Genomic DNA, 21,989 nt, shown 5'->3' on the forward strand with positions numbered 1-21,989 from the left:
TCTGTTTAAACATACCCGGTTTTAATCATAGAAATGTCTAAAAAAATTGCTTCCCCCCCGTGCTTTTGGTGGTTCTAGAAACCAGAAAATGCATCTTTGTTGTTGCTTCAGAGGACAGTCTATGGCTGTTCCTACCAGCAAAAAGAAGGTGCAGGATGAGAAATTTGGGCACACAAAACACATACAACATTAGCAAAACATACAGTCAACACACTGTGCTTAAAAATATCAGACATGAACTTCTTTCACAAAATATATTGAACAGCACTTGCCTGTTAACAAATAACTGATCAAAGAAGCTACAGAACTTGAAGTTTCTTCCAGTGCTGCTCTGGACTTAGTTTCACTTACATCTTACACCACCCAAGTCCGTGATGCGTGCAAGATAATCATCACAAACAGAGGAAAGAGGCATCCCAGGTTTTCTTGATGTACATATCTTGCTGCTGCTTTCAGTGTTAAGTCAAAGCTCAAGTCATTTTCAATCCATCAAAGCCACAAAACTTCCACCTTTTCTCTAGACTGGCCCCAACCCCACTCAGCTCCTGCCTGAACGTGTTCTGGAGTCGAGTCATGAGAACTTCCACTTCTGCAGTGCAAATCTGTGAAAACAAAAGGAAAGCTTCACTAAAAATGAACTCTTTTGGTTATGGAAGCCCTGTAATGACTGGCGATATTCAAGCTCAAACACATTTAATTGCTAAAGTACACCACGGCTTTCCCTAGACACACTGTCCAAACACGGTGATAACCTTGGGGCGGCATGAATTGTGCTACTGTCACTTTTTGGGCCAAGATGGCTGCAGACGTAACACTAGAAACAAGGGTAAAAGGACTGTCCTTGTTTTTTCCACTGTGAAATGCAAGATAAAGAATTAAAAACTCCCAAGCATTTAAGTAACTGAACACTGAGTACTTTTACCACTGCTTCAAGAACAGAATTCTCAGTTACTAGGTATAGAAATTAGGGACAGAGGGAATTTACATTCACGTTCTGAACAGTCACAAGCCTTCCTGTACAGCGCAGCTACCATGCCCCTAACAGCACAGGAGTTGCTCAAACAGAGCTAAGACACAAGATCTGGACAATACATCGCTGCAGAAAAAAAACTAAACGGAGAAGATGGACAGATTTGCTAGAGGAGGTCAGACTAAAGGCTTGTCAAGCCAGACTCTTGTTTCAGAGAGTGACCCATGGTGGAGGATGATCCACCCAATTCCTGTCCTGAACCAGACCAGAGGGTTGGCACAGCCCCAGGGATGTCACCCTGCCGCTGTTCAAGATGACTGGTGTGGCACCTTTCTTCAGGGAGCGCTCTCTGTGGTAGCTTTTTAAGCTTCTGTAACACTGCAAGAGGTAGGAAGCATAACGTGTTACACCATTATCTCATACAACTGAATCTTACTTCTAAAAACATTGACAAAATTACATGTTTTCTCAACACTGAGCTGCAACTAAAGCCTCTGTAGTGTTTTGGTGGGGTTGAAGCAGGGCATGTGCCTGCCAGCATCTTTACCCAGTCACACACCAGCTATAGAATCTCCATCAAAAGTCACACATCGGCAGGAAGGCCTGTAAATTTGACTGCTCAGGCATATACTACATACAATTAAAGTTCAGCATGTGAATAAACTTTAAGATGCTGCACACTAACAGTTACAGGACATATAAAGAGCACAAGGACCATGTCCACCTTATATTCAATTGCCTGCAACGGTTTTCTTATGGCAGCAGAAAAATTAAAACCTTATTTATTATACTCACAAGAATTCACGATTGCTTCTGCTGTGCATTTGAGACTGCTTTGACATGTGTTCAGAGCTTTCCCTGCACAATAAACTCATCTACCTCCTGGTTAGGTAGAGCATCAGGATGTATTTTTGAATAAGAACATTGATATTTTCCAAGAACGCAGCACAATGTAACATCTTCTGTTGACCTACCACAGTCACTGTCTCTTATTTTTAATTCCCTTTACAGTCTGCAGAGTTTTTGTAGCTCTGGACTTGCAGCACTGTGCGTTTCCAAGGACTGTACTTTAAGCTAGGTGTGTACTGATTGCATACCTCAGCAGTGCTTCCTTCCTGCTGGTTTCGTTTTCACCCCTGCCACGGTGGATTCAGCTTGAACGTTCTGTAATGTCCAGCCTGATCCCACTTCACTGTCTCCAATACAATGCATCACTGGATTTTCCAGAAGATAATCTTGAGTCACTGCCCCTACCATGCTTCCAAACTGATGTTCCACTCTGACCTTCCCAAGGCAGCATTACATTGCTCTTTTGATTCACGTACTTTCTGTGTATGCCAGCACGAATTACAGTTTTGAGCTAGCACTTAGCCAGGGAGAAAAGATTTTTACTTCCAAAGCACAGGGTACCATTTACCACTGGGAAGACAACATACACAGAGAGGAGAATGTTCACTCTTAAGCCCTCATTAGTGCACAGGTGCATTCCTCTGAAAGCCCTTTGGCAGTAATTGCAGGTCCACAGTTTTCAAAGTGTGCCCAACGTGACAAAGATCAAAAGCATCTGCTTTGCAAGAAGGATTTGCATTTGGTGGATGCACTTTTGTCATCGTGCTGTTCTGGTATCAGGCAAAAACAACAGTCCACATTTTGACAGAGGCAGAGAAAGAGCACAAGCTCACGCCGGCACTAAGTCTGGTAAGGCAGAGGTCCAACCTAAGACATGAAACAGAGTGGACACCCTGGGAGAAACATCACCTACACTGCCCGGCACCCGCGATGCCCAGAGTGTTGCAGACGGTTTCTGTAAGGACTGTTTCATGGCTTCAAACCACCCTCTATTTTAATTTCTGCACTGTCTGCTGGCCTTCTTGGTGAGAATGGTGGGCAGGGAACAGGGAAAAAACATTCCTCTTCCTCTCCTGCTGGCAGCATCAAAAAACCTGGTTCGGCTTTCAAGTGCTCCTCCTGAACTTCTACCTCACCTCAAGCCCAAAGATCTGCTAGACATTATAAGCAACACTCCTAGCTAATACCTAGCTCCTGCAATAACCAAGAGGGAGAGAACAGAGCTAAGATGCAACCTGGAGAAGAAATGGGAAGACCTCCTTTCAAAAGACCAGGCACAAAAGACCTGGGCAAGTCAGCAGCCTGCTGTGTTTACCTGAGTGTCAGCAAACAATAAAAAGACCAGATGCCATTGCAGAGATTAAAGGATATACTTTTCACAGGGCTTTTCTGCCAAGCTTATTGTAGAAACTTCTAGTAGCCCTTTTCTGTGCTGTAGATTCCAGAGAGGAAGTGTCAGAAGTCAGATCAATGATACAATGGCATTTCCTTAGGAGTTCTAAAGAAAAATAAAGGCAGCTGTTTGCAAAACAAATTCAGAACTAGAATGAGAAGACAGATTATTAGATGTCTTTAAAAGGCTGGAGTGAGCCTGGAAAACACAGGCCAGAGAGTTGCTCTTTCTTTGAATGGGGTAAAATAAACAGTAAGTTATAAACAAAAGCAGCTGAAAAAGAAGAAATGATTCCCACACTGTAAGTAAGACTCCTGTTCCTGGGACACTTTGAGGAAGACAACTGAAGAACAGTATAGTAGAGGAGCAAGACGTAACTTCCTTGAACATTCAATAGCCTTTGCACAGTTCCTCCCCGTTTACTCTGAACAGGAGTCTGAAGCCAGCAATACACAGAAATACTGCAGGGAACAGCAGCTTCTGGTTGTACTAAGGAAAATGCACGAGCACTGCTTTTTTTTATTATTGCCCTTCTTGACCCCTGCATGCAGGGCTTGATCCCTCCACTTAGCACAGACCCCTGTAAGCAGGGACTGTGATTCAGTGTTTGTGCTTTTGTAGTGTAAGGCCCTTGCACAGCACCCTCCTAAAAATTACTTCACTGACAGTATCAAAACAGAGACAGAAAAGGCTCAGTGAAGGGCCACAAGATCAGAGATACTGAAAAACTTTGCTCAGAGACACAAAAACAATATGACTGTCCAGTTTAGAGAGAATATATAAACAGTGGCATGGCAGATGTAAGATAATAAACAGTATGCAAGAGGTGGGTTGTTTGCTCTTTTCCTTAGAGGTCATAAGGATAAGGCAAACAGAGGCAGCAAACTTAAAACAGAATAAACAAAAATATGTTTTAGATGGAGATTGTAAAGATGGAATTCACTGCTGCAGAACACAGCTACTACCATCAAAGTGTTCTTGAATTACAAGCATGAATATCTGCAGTAAGAACATCATCCTCTACTCTGTATTTAGGTTAACATAAAGTTGCATAAGGGCTAAGCCAGAAGCTGGGCTGCTTTGAGAACCCTGATCTAGTGAAAGAGGTCCCCTGCCTACAGCAGGGGGTGGACTAGGTGATCTTTAAAGGTCCCTCCCAATGCAACCCATTCTGTAACTCTAAGTTCACCCCCTCCCTTGTCCTCTCCCAGCAAATTATTGCAGTTAATCGACACCAGTTATTAGTGTCCAACTCCAGCACCATTCCCAGGGAGCTCCCTCCCAGCCACAGAGCGGACACACCTGGGGCACAAACATATCGCCCAGGCTGGCTCAGGGAACTGGAAGTGCCGGTACGTCGGTACACCTACTTTGCTGTCCAGACGCTGCAGGTAGGAACAGATGTACTCTATGCTTGCTCCAAATGGGTGCACATGAAGAAATGTTGAAATTATTCCTGGGGAAAGGAACACATCAAACATTATTTCATGAGACGAACCAGCTGAGAACACCAGCTCTCTGCTACAGCTGGCTCAGCACAGAGGGACCTAATTGAGCATTTTTGGTTGTAAGTACAGTGAGGTTTGGCTCGTAGTCTGTAAAGGAAACAACAGGTAACCAACACAGCTGGTTAGTGCTTAAAACAGACCTCACCACTCTCACTCCTCGCTGAGTACTGGTAACACGCCCAGTGATGAACCACACAGATTACCATACCTGTAGGGAAGCAAGGCCCAAGGAGAGGGAAAGCAGAGCTCTCCTCCAGCTATACTATCAAAGGTCAAGGAGCAGGAACTGACAGAAGGCAAATGGGGAAAGCAGCAGTGGCACGTGTGTCCCACCCCAGCAGTTTTGCAGCACTCAGCTAAACAGAGCAAACCACATTTGCACCCTGTCATGAAGAGGGTCCTTTCCAGCTCATGGCCAGCACTGCATATCAAAAAGGCTGACTTGCATTTCTGACCATCACCTGCAGAAAAAGGTGTTCCCCAAAGTCTCCTCCTTCCCAATGCAGAAACCAGCCCATGACCTGGCACAAACAGATCCACCTGCACAACAATAAATGATTTATTGTTATTCTCAAATCAGATGTAGAGGGATGGCTAAGGAGAACTTGGCTGAGTGACAATGAACTAAAGAAAATGCCTTGTCCCACCCAGCAAGGCAAGGACTTCTGTTTCTCCTTTGCAATGCTCCAGAAAATCCTCAACTACCCAGTGCTTTGGGCCAAAAAGTTGTAGCATGCCACATTAGGTTATTTTTCAATATTACTAGGAATAGGCAAGGGGAGAGGAAATAAAAAGGGTAGCAGACACACCTGTGCTGTAAATCAGAGGTCACCAATCCCTTTGTGAGCACCACTTGAAAATGCTGGCAATATTTCTCATTCCGTTGAGCCTGGACTTCTCTCCCTGCCACCTTTCTCCAACCCCTCATTCCTCTCTGGCTATATCTTCTAACACTAGTTGAGCTTATCTGCTGGGGATCCGCAGCACACCACGCCTGACCTAACGGTGTGCCTTACTGCTGTGTGGGTCCACAAGTGCCATCCACACTGTAAGGTGCTGCAGCACTCGAGGTGATTAAAGTCTTTGAGCCTTTGACGCTGCTTAGGATCCTGTAAGGTCAATTAGGCTCTAACTGAATGAAGACAGACCCTCTAACTTACTACCTTCAGCGATGCCTCCCAGAACAGCAACTTGCACTCCAATACATGCTGACCTGGACTGTCACTACACACAAGCCCACTTCACACGTGTGTGGTTTTGACTGAAAGGGGTACAGCACAAGATTTCCACATGGGCAATACATTAGGTGAAATCCTGACCCCTGCACAGCTTGAGGCTTTCCTTGGTTCCAGGACTCCTGCCTCCATTGGCATGACCAAAGGAACAAGGGGTGTCCAGAGGGAGCTGTGAGGCCACCTTGAAGTAAGTCCCACTCAGTTCAGGTCTCCAGCATTGTCACCAAGCCCATCGAAAGAACTTACCAACTAACAGAACTTCTCGTTCAGATTTCACAGGACTATTGCTCAACGTCTTCTCAGCTGGACACTCCTTCTCCTGGCTGCATGCACAAACTCTGGATGTACTGCTCTCCTGCAAAAAAACCACAGGGCCTGTTCCACGCACCAACGGCACAGCAGGCACTCTTACACATCAAGCAGCAGCCCAGTCAGACTTGACAGAGTCTGTATCTTTGTTTTCCCATTTCTGTGAGTCACTGCATTCATCGCATTGCTGTATCTACTGTTTATTTTGCAAAATGCTTCCAACAAGGCACAGCTGTGTTCATGCTGCTGTGACTGAATTATCAAGTTATATTAAAAGCCCACAAAGTTAAGTAAGATGCAACAAAGATGCTGATAAACACACTTTATCAGCCCTGTTTGCTGGTATGACGTCTGCTCTAGAAGGGCTTTATTATAAATAATAAAAGAAAACACAGACTAGAAAGCAAGCCTTACAGTGACTAATTCAGATGCAGATGCTTATTTTTCAGATGCCTAAACGGAGGCAATATGATCAACTAAGTGGCCAACGGCTGCAAAGAGTTTAGGATCAGAATGTCCTTGACCAGAGTTTGTGGTACTGAATTAAAACAAAATTTTGCATAATTTATTATCCCAAGAAAAAACACAAGACTGGCAGTGATGTAAAGACTTGGTGGGTGCACTAAAAGCAGTACTTTCTTTTATTCCCGAGTTTTATGCAAAATCCCAGTGGTCTGAGAGCTACAGACAGTTATAATTGGAAATAGCCTCCAGTCACCAGGACTGAACTTGGGCCAGTAACAGAGACAGAATTAAATGAGCCCTTTGGTTCACTTAGCTTCTTATGCCAGTGCAGTTCTCAACTACACAGGACTGAACCTCTGCAGTCCTGGCCTAAGCAGGCTATAATTTGCTTCTACAGGAGATAAAGGTCTGCACTGTGGAAATGGAACTAGCTTCAGGCTAGCACAGGGACCACAGTTCAGCCAGCAGCGTTATACTGGAAATGCACTGCCTACTTTCTCTTGGAAGTCCAACAGATACTTTTGAAGGCTAGTTGAAATAACAGTGCAACAAATTATCTTTCACACCAACACCTACTGTTCTTCCAGCCACATGTTGCTAGCAATGGATAACTTGATGATTTTAATTTGTACTTAAGGACAGCCTGTATGTAGCATGCTTAGAGACTTCACAACAAACCAAACTTTAAGAGATTGCTCATTTTACAATGAGGTGTCATTACTTCCCCCAGTAAGAATTCTGAGTGAAGCAGCAGAAAATAACCACTTACATTCCCTTGACCATCAATTGCATCTCTCTCCTTGTCCTCTTCATCTGCTATGCTTTGCTATATATAGGTAAAGAAAAGGAAAGATTACTGATGATAGTCTGTTATTTCTGTTCCTTGATATCAGGCACTGAAGCTCCTGCGCTGAAGATTACTGGAATACAAAGCCAGTTTTAGTAACTAGAAAGACATTATCTTCCCTAGCTCGTGGCACAAAACGATGGGGCTACAGATTGAAAATCTGAGACAAGACCTAGCACTTGGCACTACGGTCCTCAGTGGGAAGTGCCACATAATGTTCCTTGTCTATCCCATATAATTGTGTCTGTGCTATAGAGAGGACCACGCAAGTTTAGATTCCTACACGTATCCACAATCAAGAGACACAGTGGATCACACCTGAGAAGAAACAGTATGCATTTCTGTTCAGAATAAATCCAACAAGCATAAAAATATTACAGCACTGACAATAGTGTTTTATGGAGATCAAATCAAAACACCATCCCTAAAATGCAAGTCTAAAAATTAATGTTTGATAATTGAGACATTTTTTCTTATCATTTAAAGCTCAGGTTACAGAAAAGCACATTATAAGTACTGTATACTATAAATGAAAGTTAATCTTTTATTTATACAGTTGCTTACGTAGATTGTCTCACTGGTACATGAAGCAATCAGCAAGTTCATTACTGACACACATCCTCCAATTTGGCAGGTACTTTTTTCTAGCTTTCCAAAGACAACTGCTCCTAAGACAGTGTTAGGCATCTTCTACAAGAGTGCAGAAGGACAGAGGTCCATCACTGCGCTCGTGACGGACCACAAAATCTAAGGAGTACATTTACTACTGAGAATATGGAAGCACTGGGATGGCACGTACCTGCTCCTTCAGGCTTTCTAATAATGTTTCCATTTTTACTTTTTCTTCTCTCACTTTTTCTAACTCAGCTTCTCTCTTTTTGTATTCATCTTGCACTTTCAAAAGATGCTGGAACAGAAAAGATAAACTCAGTTCTTAACCACCTTTTACCTCCTACTATTTAAGGAATATAAAATAAATAAGGGCTTTTTCATGAAGACGGATCATATTCAGAACAATTAAAAGATTGTGCATAACAAGCAGAAATTGTTTCTACAATGTACCTTAGAAATGTCTTTGCCTGTAAGCATACAAAAAAAGCATGACTTTGCAAACATGGGGCAGTAATTCCATCATCAACAAACCTTCATTGTCCCTGAAATAACACGTGTTGTGCACTAGACTGTGGGCCTGACCCCTGTTGAAGCCAATTCCTCCTCTCCCCCACTCTGGTTCACACTATGGCCGTACCATCAGGACACGAGAAATAGCAGCACAGACACAAGTGACCTGGAGAAGTCACTTTAAAGTCCTCCTACATCTCCAGCCCCACATTAATACAGAGGTGTCTTGCAATTTAAGAAAATACTCTGAAACAGCTACTAGTAAGGAGATTTTCACTATTATTTGCACAAGTCCACGCTGCAGAAAAATGTGATGACTGCTCCTTGCCCTGGGCATCAGCCCAGTGGGGCAAGGTGCTTGCGACAAACACCACAGCAAGCTGTGTGATCCCTTGAGTAGCAAAGCTCAGGAGAAAGGCTGGGCAGGGAATCACAACCCACACCTCAGAGGTGAGCAGAATGAAATTCTAAGGCCCAACCCCGTGCCTATCAACAAGAACCAAGCCGTGGTTGTGGATGTAACAGTCTGCTTTCAGAGCAAATTTGTACTCCTGAATGCGTCCACAGGGAAAGCAGATGAGTACAAAACCCTAACTGAACAAACCAACACAGGCAACAGAGGGAAAATATGATTCATCTCCCAGTAGAGGCAGAAGAAAACAGTGCTCAAACTGCTAACAGCACTGGGCCTCTCAGAAACAGGCAAGATCAAGTCACCAGGAAGAGAAAAGCTTAAACGCTAATATGGTAAAGGCACTAGCCTAGCAGCTTTCCTAAATCAAATGAAGATACATATATATCTATTTCAGTGAATGCTTTCTTCATGCTTAAAACATCCCCATTCAGTTGTTTACTTTAGTATTTTCCTCCCTCAACTAGAAAAAAAGAGAAGAAGAAAAAATATTCATGTTATTCCTTAATAGTTACAAACAAATAGCATCTTTTTTCACCAAGGCAGTTCCCTCCAGAGTATTCTCCCAGCACCATTCATCCTGGCAGCAGTGTAAATAGAAACTTGACCTGCCTGACACCTGCAAAACGGGAAATCTGTTGTCCTGCAATTCCTGCCATTTCCTCCTGCACTGAAGATGGAGACTACAGTAGGCTTTTCCTGCCAGCTCCAACATCACAAACACCAGTGCCATCATATTCATCCAAAGGATAACCACAGCCTTCACAGCATTGCTGCAGGTTCTTATTTTAACAAGATGCTTACGTGAACTATTATATGCTCCATGTGCTTGGCTATCAGTTTGGCTTAATATCTCAAGGGCTACTGTTAAGGTTTACGAGGACCCAAGCCACTCAACATTCAGCACAGGGAAATCCCAAACAAGAAGGTAAGCCCTACACATTTCCATGAAAATAAAAGCCCAGTGAAGTTCAGAAAAGGTGTCAAAGCAAGCCTGGCATTTCCCGCTTTCTTGCTTATGCTGGTAACCAGGATCTCACATGGTTATGGAGCTGGTAAGCACAGACACAGTATTTGGGGAGTCACAGTGTGGTCAAGCAAAGAGCACACAAGGAATCCATAAACTACAGATTAGTTCCATGTGACTTATGAGTTCATACACAATCACTGTTTTGAATGGTTGGTTGGCTGGCTTTTTTTTGGCAACACTGGAAGTGATAGAAAGTTGCACCCATTTGCACTGAAAACCAAAAAACCTTTGTTTGTGTTTCTGCTCCACATCACAGCCCATCTGCCTTGGAAGCAAGGCCATAACTATATAAAAGTCTGGGCCCACCTTCTGCATCCCCTGCAGAGCCTGCTGGAGAAGCTTCATCTGCTGTTCCTTGGTTGTGTCTTCATCCCTGCTCGCTTTGCCTTGCTCCTGCTTTAGAAGTTCCACCTCATTCCGGTAGGCATCCAGTTGCCAGCGCAGACTGTCATTTTCTTCTTTCAGTGCTTCCACCTGTGATACCAGCGCTGAAGAAGAAGGCAGGTAGGGATCAAAAGTCAAAGAACTGCGGGAAAGTCGTCCTTGGGTGCTCTCCCTCAGCACCCAGTTACAAATCCAGAGTACCAAAATGAATTCTCCCGACGACCGTTTGCAGTATCTGTTTAGAAAACAAGCTCCTCTGGACAAACAGCAACACTCAGTAGCGAATGCAGTTAAGTTGGAAGGAAAAAAAAAAGCCGCAAAAGAACATATTGGGGTGAAATGACCATGCTGGCAAGGAAGCAGGTTTCCTAACCAGCAAAGCTGAAAGACTCTGGGACAGGCTCCACTGGCACCTTCATCTAGAAGAATGTCTCCATCAGGTCATGGGTTGAAACACCTGCATCAGTCTGGTGTCTATACACGGCTTGATGAATCCAGGAATGAGATTATCTAACACGACAGCTTCAAAGAGAGCTTCAGCAGGTTTCAAAACATACCCATGATGTGGAGAGCATAGCTTAACATCCCATAGCCTTGCTTGCTGTTAACCTTTGGTACTTGGGCCATGGCCAAAGCATGTGAAAGTTATGTTTGCCTGGGAATGGCACACTGTACTTGGAAGACAGGGAAGACAGACAAGACACGCTGCATGGGAAGAAGGTGGGGTTTGGGTGGGTTTTATCTAATCATCCCTGCTCATTCTCCCAGCCAGTGAGTATGTGTTGGATCCCACTCTGCACAGCTACACATTTCACAAAGAAAGAACAGTTAGCAATATTCAGCAGATGAAAAACTGCTTTCCTCATACCAGAAAAACAAGGTGGGAATGAATTAACTCCTTAGAATGGATCTGGACAAAAAAAAAAAAGACAGATTCCAGGGTGAACCCCTGCTCCTTATGACTGCAAAGAATGGAAATTTTGCCTGGTCATTTGGTCATTGCGTCTGCTCTTTGCTGCCATTCATCATCTGGCCGCAAAGAGCAGGGTCAGGCAAGAGTCTCTAAGCTTCTACTACAGCTGAAAGAGATGCACATGCAAACATGCTTGTACACTGCACTGGCAAGTTTAGGAACAGTGAGGGGGATGTGGGACCACCATCAGGCAAGAAAAGCCTTCCAATGACAGCTGATAAACAGCCCATGGCAGTGGGAAATGTACCTGAACATCACTGAAACACTCACACAGTTAACAAGATTTGTGCCTGTTTGCCAGTGAAATGCTCAGAGCACCACTGAAACCCAGCACTTTTGAGGTGGGGACCTGCTGCTGTGTAAATGTGTCCCCAGTGCTGGGCAGACATCAGCGGTGCACTGAAATGGGACACCTCAGGTCAACAGTGGTGTAGCTGCAAAAGCAGGGCACTCTGCACAGAGCAGCTGTGCAGATGAGCTCAGCTGAGCACCACTGCGCCTGTGCCGTTACCTGCACACGTGGCAGGGAGCTTACAGCTCCTCCACGTGCACCTCCATGAACGCCATGTGTCTCGCTAGGGACTAGCTTTAGACACAGCTTTAGGTTACCCTCACCATCGCAGGGAGGAGTGACAAACACTGGCTACAGAACCAGACACCGAGAGGAAAACAACTCCAGGTAACCGCAGTTGATTTTGCTCTGCCTGTGACAATGCTGGGGTACAAAACAGTCAGAATGAGGCTTCTGAAAGAAACCACTGAAGAGACAAGTACTTTGTTTATGAGCTGTAAAAAGTGATTTTACCTGATTCTTCTGTTTCTTTCATCTCTGATGGATCTTCTATTTCTTCGTCAGACATTTCCATTTCTTCCTCTCTTCGAATACCCATTAGTTCATCATTATGAATGTTACGAATTTCCTAAGGTTCAGAAAGTAGAGTGTTTTTTTAAAATACAGATTACAAGGAACAGATTGGTTGGGTAAAAAGATGCCGAAATCTAAGTCTGCAAAACACGACTCCATGATACAAGGAAGGGGAAACAATTAAAAAAAAATAAATTAGCACAGACTTAGATCAAAGACAATATCCAGCATGAGTCAATCTGTCAGTGCTACTGGTTTTACTGACTCTTCCATCTCCCTTTTACTCTTTCCCCCAGGGCAGGCACCCAGCCTTGTCCACAGTGTAGCTTCTCGGTGAACCCTCTCCCCACATCTGCCCTGCCTGACATCCACGCGCCTGTCCTACATTCAGCTGCTGAACCTGGTAAGCTCCACTGGACCACTACCTCATGTCTCCTTGCTCCTTGCATCTAGATCAGTAACCCACTGCCACCACAAACTGCTGTCAGTGCCACCCCCAGCTCCACACACCCAAGGGCGGTACCACTCTTACCCTTCCCTGATGCCATTCTGCCCTGCCTCTTCCCTGCTGGGCTCCTACCCCACACTCTCCAGCTCAGCGCCCGCGATGCGTGCACCCACCGAGTGGGTTCAGCCATCGCAGACACATATGCCTGACTGAAGTCAGCCCAGCTGCGTGAGCTGTGAGAAATTGTGCTAAGCCGTGCCTTCTCAGGAGCTAACAGTGCCAGCCTGAGCTGGGACTAGACCAAACTAGAACGGCTACAGCTGCACCCCTGCGCTTACACCAAGGGGGTGTTTGACTACGAGTCCATCACTTGACACTACAAACACCTGTAACCCCCCGCAAGCCCACTGAGCTCTCCTGAATGGCAGAGGCTGCACAGCAGTGATCTCCCTTGAGCAGGGATGCCTCTCAGGGTGACCCATCAAGGCTGAGGGACCCTTTACCCAGCATCTAATATCTATAACAAGTTAAATGACATTTTACATTATGTCTAAAAGTATACTATAAGCTAGCAACACTTTTAATGTATATCTACATATCCAGCTATAGCTGAATTATGAGGTGTGTAGTAAGTAGTAGAGCGTTTGACTGCTGTCTAACCGCTGTCAAACTGCCACTGTCAAACTGCTGTTTAATTACAATTCAATTATTGCTTAATTGCCATTTGGTTACCATTTAATTATTCAATCATTGATTAATTATCATTTGATCATCATTTAATCATCAATAAAACCCTTTTAGTTAACCTCACAACAATGACTTCTCTTAATAATTCACCTGCGACAGCACCTGCACCGGTGATGTCCCCTCCCGACCCACGTAGCTGCTAGGTGACACGTCTCCCTGGCATTTCCTTCTCCTGCCACACAACATATCCTGCACCTTCCAAGCACTGGCCTACATGGCAGCTGGTACGACCCCACACACCTCTCTTGCCCCACTGCAGCATGACCATACCCATGACCCACCGTGCTGCCCAGTCCATTCCTCTCAGCTCCATGCCTCCTCCATGCAGCTGCACAGCTACAACAAAACCTACCAGACAGAGGTCATGCCAGTTAGAAGCAAAAATTGTGAGTACGCAGACAGAGGCCAAAGACAGCCCAGCCACCTCCCGACTCTTACAAATTCTGGTGCGCTTTGAAGCTTCTCTCCCTCTGTGCCAATCACTGGCACTTAGCCTCCACCACAGGGACTCTCCCTCTGGCTGCTGGGTTCCTCTCCACTCTCGGCCAGAGCCTTGGCTCACATTAGGGATCAGAAAGGAACAGGGATGCTACCTCCTATGCTAGTCCCTGAGCTACCGCAGCTCCTGCCTGTGTGCGTTGTTCTGCTCCATTCACCTCGTCCAGGCAGAGCCAGCCAGCCTCCCCTGCTCCTCCAGACAAGATCCCCTGCCACAGCCAGCTCACACTGGGCAAAGGCAGAGCTCTGCACAGACACGCATCAGCCTGTTTGCAAGGCAAGGAAACACCTAGTGCAGCCTCTCCATCCTCTCTGCAGAGCAGGACAAGCAACATTCAGAAACCAACGGTCAGTTACTCGAGGAGATGGAGATGTCAAGAATACTTACTAGAGGCTAGCACAGGCAGCCAAGTGTCCCTACCCGCTGTCAATTTACCACAACTTCACTTGGATTATACCACCCCAGAAACAACCATAGGATAAAAGATATAGAAGATTTACTTATGAAATAAAATTAATGTCCACCTCTTACTCTAATGGCCTGAAACTTTCAAAAACTCTGCTGGCCAGCACCAAGCACACATCCAACAATCCCCCAAACAGAGATAACAACCATTCTTTCAGCTTGGATGGACAGCTTGGGGACAGTGACGTGGAACAGGCAAGAACAAGGCAGGTCCCAGTGTGATGGGCAGCACTGGCTACACTTGCAAAGCAACTGCTGCCTGCCCTAAAATAATCCATAAAACAGCAGCTGGGTTGAAGATCAAAGGAAAATCTTCCCACTGTCTTTAACTGACCCAGTACAACAGCCGAAAGCCTAAAGCATCCTTGAAGCTGGAGAAGGCTGTGCAGAGCACAGCACCCAGCGGGGCCAGGCTTGGCCGGGCTGCACAGCAGCTATACCACAGTTCACCAGCACCCTGACTGCGCCCAAGGGGGAACCCTGGATGGGAGAGGAAAAAGCATCTGAGAAGCCAAATAGTGGAATGAGGCCCTTCCTAAGCTAGGAACATGCTGGCCGATAGCTACCGTATCACCAGGTCTCAAGCTTCCGTGGCTTCTTAAGGAGCTGCCTGCAGCTACAGGACATGCTGGCACTGCCTGGGAAAACCACCTTAAGTCATCACTGATAAAAATAAAACCCTGGCCTAACCTAACAACTCCCCAACACATCCCCATTCCCTGAGTTGCCCACCAGGCTTTCCTCCAATGCAGGGACCCACAGGATTAAATTCTGCCCAAAGCTGTACCAAGAAGATGCATCTTGTGGGTCCACCTTCATTTAAGAGAAGACCCTATGCTGGGGGAGACCATCAGGCTGAGCTGAGCAGCAAGTACTCCTGGAAGAGGCATCACCAATGGTCTCACAGCTTCTTCCCACCGGGAGAACTTACCTTGGAACAAAAGACAGCTCCAAATGGAGAGAGTGCTCCCACCCCAGTCACGGTAAGCAATCTCAATAAGCAGGATAGAGCACGAGCACTAGGGCTCTAAGCAGAGGTATGGTCTGAATCAGACTCCACCTGGTTTATCAGGTATAAAACAAAACTTTACCTACTACAAAAGGTTTGATTCAGTGGGATTTGGGAAGTCCCAGAAGTGCAGTTTCATGCAGAGATCACAGCCTGAAACTTCCCGCAAAGACAAAATCATTTAGAGTTTTCCAACATGGAGAATGATCACCTATACTTTATGAGAAGGCCACTGGCTGGGTATTATACAACCCTACAGATATTTTCAGGCTGCAGCTATATAGGAAGGCAGCCTGCATATACCCAACCGAGGGGTGATCACAGATCACCAGCCTGTCAGCTTTGCCCAGATTTACTTTTGATGTTAAATAATCTTAAAGGTGAAAGACAACTTCTGGCTTTGCTGGGATAGACTTGTTTTCCAAGTCTGTAATACGGAACTCAACACCTGAGAAAAAACACTGAACCACAGGAAGATTTACACTGATTAGACAGAATATTACACAGAAGCTTCACCTATGGGCAGACACACCACGTAGGAATTTTCCCAGTTACTGAGAGACTCCTGGTGCTGGCTACAACGGGGCTCCCCAGCTGAAGTGTGGGCATGGATGATGTCAAGGTGGCGAGTGGTGGTTGATCCTTTTCTTAGTCTCAGCAACGCTCTGCAGTAATGATCCGATTCTTTGCCCCTACTGCTCTTTTATCATATCGTGCATAATAACTAGTACTGTTTCCTTTTATCATAGTGCTTGCTGGTTTTCTTTTATTGTAGTGTAATATAATAAACTGCATTTATTCTTGTATTTGATTTGGAATTCATTTTTGCTTAGCATCCAGTCAATCAGCAAGACAGCCAGGGCAAGGGGCACTGTTTTTTAAACTAAAAAAGGGCACATTTAGCCGAAACATAAAGAAGAAATTATTTATTATGAGAGTGGTGAGACACTGGAACAGGTTGACCAGAGAAGTTGTGGATGCCCCATCCCTGGAAGTGTTCAGGGTCAGGTCAGGTTGAGGTTGCTAAAAGCCCCATCCATCTAGTGAAAGATGTCCCTGCCCAGGTAAGGGGTGTTGGCCTAAATGGTCTTTGAAGGTCCTTCCCAACCCAAACCCTTCTGTGATTCTGTGGCTCTATGTATAAGCAGTCTGGAAGTCAAATCTCATAAGTAGCCACATGAAAGTTCCTGACATATAACCTAGCAGAACCAAACAGAAAACTCTGTCTGCAAAGCAGAAACGTGATGAAGTTCAATGTTCTTTATTGCTATATCATGAAGGTAAAGAAAGCAAAGCTCATATAGCTCTTATACGTGACCTCTTTCTCTACAGAAAGAATGACACATGTACAATCTCTTTCCAGAAAATCAGTTTCTCCTGTCTATAAATCACGTTCTCATCTCAAATCTGTCATTTATGCCTTTGCAGGTGAGATCTATGGACAAGAGGTTTAATCAGCTACTTGATGTACTTTTTTGTTGGCTAACACTACACATGCATTGGAATATTAATGCATCATCATTTCAATAAAGATTAATGTTAACATACACTAGATAATGATAATGTACATCACCAACATTTTGCACTAACATACAAGCGTGCTGAATTAATTACTGTTTCACCAAAAGCAACCCAACCCTATAAGACCCCCTCCTACACGGAAGTATATGGTGATCTGCTTCTTTCATTTCCATGCACTGAATGAGACAACCCTATGTCTTTCACAGAATAATACGCCTCAGAATAAGATTTCTTTTTAGACACTTGTTATTACAGGCTCAGTTAAAAAAAGATGTTAGCCTTAATCATATTAAAATACCAATCCAAAATAATGTTTTCAGAGGTGTTTTAAGCAAACCTCCTCTGCTTCACACTGGGACAAGACCAGGAGGATCCACGTAGGTCTCAGGAGACACAGTGCCTAGCACTGCAAGAGGAAATGGTGAAAACATAAAGACACCCCCAGAGCTATCATAAGTAATGCTCTGGGAGCTTGGTGTTCTTGCAGAGTCATGGCTACCTAAAGAAATCACTAGACACATCTAACATTTTCATTACCCAATACAGATGTATTGGAAATTGAATAGTTTAAAATATTTCCATGCCATTTCGTCTTCCTGTTCTGAGCATTGTCAGAAAAGAAATGATGATGGAAGTCATTTCTTCCAGATGCATGAGGATACCCCACGTGGCACTGATATACTGCACAGGCAACTTCAGTCTAACCTATCCCTCAAATCCCCAGTAGAAATCTGTGTACATGCCTGATGGAATGGCATAATGTGGGGATTTGGGTAGAATATATGTGCTGTCTGCTCTGAGGCTCTACTTTTGAGGCAGACATCTGCTTACTGCAGAGTAGGGATCTGAGAAAGAGTAGCTGAGCAGGATTTCAGCATCATGTTGAAAGATTAACTGAACAAGATGCTGTGGTTGAAAGCTCATCTCGCTCTTCATTTGCTACTCTACAGCTTGCATGTCAGAATCCTTTTTCCTAGGAATAAACAAGCCCTTCAGAAAACACTAGCCTTTTACCACTGCTTTCACCTAGGTGGGTGTCATGAAGGATGTCCAGACTTTCAGCTCTAACCTACACAGACACCGGCACGCTCCTGCACAGTGGTTGTGTGCTAGAAGGACTGAGTGCAATCCACAACTGGAAGCCAAAAACTGGTCTTCCAGAGAATTACTGGGCAACATCAGGCAAACACTTCTTCAGTCAGTGCCTTCCCTTTCCCCATCTCAAGATGGTACATTCACTACTGGCTGCACAGGGCTCTGGAAAGCCACACAACGAGGTCCAACAGTCGGCAACCTTTGCTTTCCAAGTAAGGGTACTGAAACAAAGAAAAAAATCCAAAGCTATCAGGCAGAGTAGGGTTTCTCGCCCAAACGTGACTAATTGACAGTGCATGCAGACAAGACCCTCTCAGCTGTTTACACATCTGTCACGGGAACACTTAGACAACAGTGCCAAATGCCCAACTCCTTTCCAGTCCCTCAACCACAGCATCCAAATTGATAATTCCCAGCATGGCTTTGCTGAACACTGGCAACCCACTGGAAACCTTCTTAAGGTTATACTGAGATGGAAAAGCATCTGCTTTGCTTGATTTCTGACATACAAATGACAGGGTCAGCTCCAAACTGCTAGTGTTTCTGCAGTGAATAAAGAATATTTCCAAACGCAGCAGTGTCTCCCTGGATTAGGTTAAAAGGCAGGTATTTTTCACAGTGGTTCTTTTCTACACTTTAGATCTGGGTCCTACTACTTTGGGGAAGTCTTTATTGTCAGTGGTAAAAACGGATTCAAGCTCCAGCCTACTTTAAAAGCTCAATTAGCAAGAAAAATACCATTTCTTGCTCTTCCCTTCAAGACTATTCATACCTCAGGGTGACAATACTTCTGTTACCATTTTGAGCACTAAAGTTCCCAGGGAAGGGACACAGAAGTGAGACTCCAGGGGAGACTAGCTCTGACTAGGAGACCCACCACGGGGCTCTTCTGCTACTCTTGGTAGCCCTCCACGTGGTCAGGAGCACAGCTATCTCCTCCCTTCTTCCTCAGGCCAGACAAACATGAAGATGGGCTGCGCTGCCAGATGCAGCCAAGCAGTGTGACATCCCTACTATGCAGGCAACAGAAGGCAGCATGCATTTCATCACAGATTCCAGTACAAACATCTCCCAAAAGCATCACTTTCCCAAGAGACAGCCTTTCTTTACCTTAGCTTTCTTTTTTCTGACATTGTGCCTGACTGCAATAAGATTTGATAAGATCAGATAAGGGACTGAGAACTATTCTTCCTCTCGAAGGAAGAGTGGTTTGAGTGACATGCCTTCTTCCATCAACCCCATCCTCTTCGCCACCTTTAAATCCTGGATTTTGCTAGTGTTGTTGCTGCATGGGATACATACACAAATATGAGAACATCCTCCCTCAACTCCATCAATAAAAACGTGATAAAATAGATCTCTGATGATGCTTAGGGTTTGTTGGTTGGATGTGGGGTTTTTTAACATCTTTTTAGAAATCCCTTGGCTTTAACATTAAAAACAGCAGAAAACAGAACAATAATTATTACTGTACACAACTTCAATCAGTATACACAACTCAATGTATTGCTACTAGTAACACTAATACCAAGAAAATTTATTACCTGTAATACAAGAGACGCCTTCAGTAATTCCCATCTTACACTGTGAATTAAGGTGGTGTTATGCACGTGAGCATTGTGCAAACTTAACATCAATATCCTGACAAGAAAGAGACTGTGCTGGAGGATCTAACACAATAAAAAATTACCAACCTCTGCTTGTTTGCACCACACGCTGATGTTCTTACGCTGAGCTTTCGTGAAATGGTCCCAAGCCTTTTGTTTGGAGGCAGAATGGTACACGGCCACTATCTGCTCGACTGTAGTATCAAATCAGCAGTCAAATCAGGCCAGAATATCATCCAGAGAGGGCGAACAAGAGGAGTAAAGGAGTAAAAAAGTGGAATCAGGCAGGTGGTTTAGCTAACCTTTTCTTATAACACTGTACTGTGCTGAAGCTATGCTCAGGAAAGGGACTCTGTGGCTGGAAAGAAGAGAGTGGACCTCATCAGGCCAGTGTCAAAACGCTCACAGAGTAACGATCAACTGGGAAAACAGCATCTGCTCTTAAGTGGAAAAAATGCAGGCACATGTTGTGCTGAAAAAAAATATTCAAATAACTGCACAAGGCTGCCTAGGAGTGTAACAAGTACACCCAGGTAGCACTTGCTCTCTTAAGTGGGATGATTAAGTACAAATGTGAAAGCTGGCACTTTGGATGTTCTTCTGCCCAGCGGGTGCAGTCCCAAAACAGTGCCTCAGCCTGAGCATGGCCACATCCTGCCTGCATGCACTACAGAAGAAGGATTCTGGCATCAGGTATCAACTTTTTTTGTTCCTGAGATTTATTCCTTCTATTTCTCTAGAAAATTTGCAGAGGTTTTTGGAAATACAAAGTGCCTCTCCTTGGATGAGAGCTAATCCTACAGCAGAAAGCACATCTACCTGTGGTTTTTTTTTAAAATGCTTTTGATGTTGTAGTAGGCATCATTCTTAGGAAACAAAATCAGCTTTCTGCTACTCAGATTAATCTAAGAGTGGCTGAGATCAACAGCTGTTTTACAGAGTGGAGTTGCATGCTACTGTCTATTACTACTTACTCTGCAGTGCTTACTGTATTTCGCTCTGGACCGTGTGCCCATATTTTTTACCATCAATTGAATTTAATAATAATAAAAAAATAATCAAGTATCAAACAAATAACAGCCAAAACTATTGAATATAAAACCAAAAGTTAAGAATGTTCACAACCTAGCCAAGGGGCTCAAGGAGACTTAGTGCAATTGTGGAAAAGATACCCTGAAAGGTACTCTAAAAAAAAAAGTTAAAAATAATTCAGACTTACTAAAGGATGTGTAAGAGGCAATGAGTGTTTGAGGAAAAGTCACATCCTAGAACTAATACAGCCCATGCCTCTTCCTTGATTTCATGGTTTAATAAAGTACTAGGATTTGAAAGACCCAGATTCAAAATGCTGTTCTGCAACAGGTTTTCATCTGTGACTGAGAACTGGGTGTTAGGAACACTGCTACATCCTACCTTTGGCGAGTAAATCCTGTACACTTCGCTGAGGCACCAGATTACCAGGAACTTACCTTGTCTGTACATAGAAGTGGAGCTGAAAAGATGACGGAACTACTAACAGACTATAATTAAAAGAGGGAAAAAAATTAAGAATTCATATTCTCCTCCCCTCCACCCCATGCGAACTCTTACTCCAGTAAAAAGTACCACAAGAAACTTCTGCCAAGTTAATGATATATGCTTATAAATTAACTGTAGCTGCACAGAAGTGATTGCTACTTCTTTTCCTGGAACCCTTTCAACAAGGCCTCTCCAGACTCTAGAAATTAAGTGTCTTCCCTACAACAACAGACAACCAACATTCAGCCCAGAAGCACTACTCACACTGAACCAGAATCCCTGAGAGAGCAAGTTTGAATTTCTCTTTAGCTTCTTCCATCTCTTTCTCATGAGCTGCTTTCTCATTCACCAGTCTGCGAATGTGGCTGTTGGCCGACTGGATCATGGAGTAGAAGTTGTTGGCGGTCCTCCTGTTCACTTCTCCACGCTCTATCCAGGTCAGCAAGGTCTGGATGGCTTCTGAGAACTTTGTGTCATCTGCAGCAAGAAAGGACACCTTTACACCAAGAAGTGCAGGGTCACTTGTGCAGCTTTCAGACCCCTTCCCTAGCACTGCTGAAGAGCTCTTTCAAGGTCAACTTACTTCAGGCAGCTAATCACAGTTCTTGAAAGCACAGCGTTATCTGAATACAAGGCTATACAAACGAAGGTAAGTCTAATGTCAAGCTGAGGTGCAACAAGAGGAGGACCAGCTGCTAGAAACCTGCTGGAAAACTTC

General features: G+C 44.4%; 1 protein-coding gene across 4 annotated transcripts in view; it reads right to left on the minus strand.

Moving 5' to 3' along the window:
• Window positions 1–21,989, minus strand: part of ENOX2 (ecto-NOX disulfide-thiol exchanger 2) — a 50,134-nt gene continuing 28,145 nt past the window's right edge. For all 4 annotated transcript variants that reach the window (XM_056359439.1, XM_056359438.1, XM_056359437.1 and 1 more), the window contains 9 exons: window positions 21,536–21,748; window positions 19,841–19,947; window positions 12,303–12,417; window positions 10,447–10,628; window positions 8,376–8,483; window positions 7,499–7,555; window positions 6,202–6,310; window positions 4,583–4,668; window positions 1–602 (listed from right to left, as the gene is read on the minus strand). In XM_056359439.1, coding sequence (XP_056215414.1) covers window positions 471–602; window positions 4,583–4,668; window positions 6,202–6,310; window positions 7,499–7,555; window positions 8,376–8,483; window positions 10,447–10,628; window positions 12,303–12,417; window positions 19,841–19,947; window positions 21,536–21,748 — 1,109 coding nt within the window. In that variant the 3' untranslated portion in view covers window positions 1–470. The remainder of the gene's footprint in view (window positions 603–4,582; window positions 4,669–6,201; window positions 6,311–7,498; window positions 7,556–8,375; window positions 8,484–10,446; window positions 10,629–12,302; window positions 12,418–19,840; window positions 19,948–21,535; window positions 21,749–21,989) is intronic.

The sequence above is a fragment of the Falco biarmicus genome, chromosome 14, assembly GCF_023638135.1.
Source record: "Falco biarmicus isolate bFalBia1 chromosome 14, bFalBia1.pri, whole genome shotgun sequence".
NCBI lineage: Eukaryota > Metazoa > Chordata > Aves > Falconiformes > Falconidae > Falco > Falco biarmicus.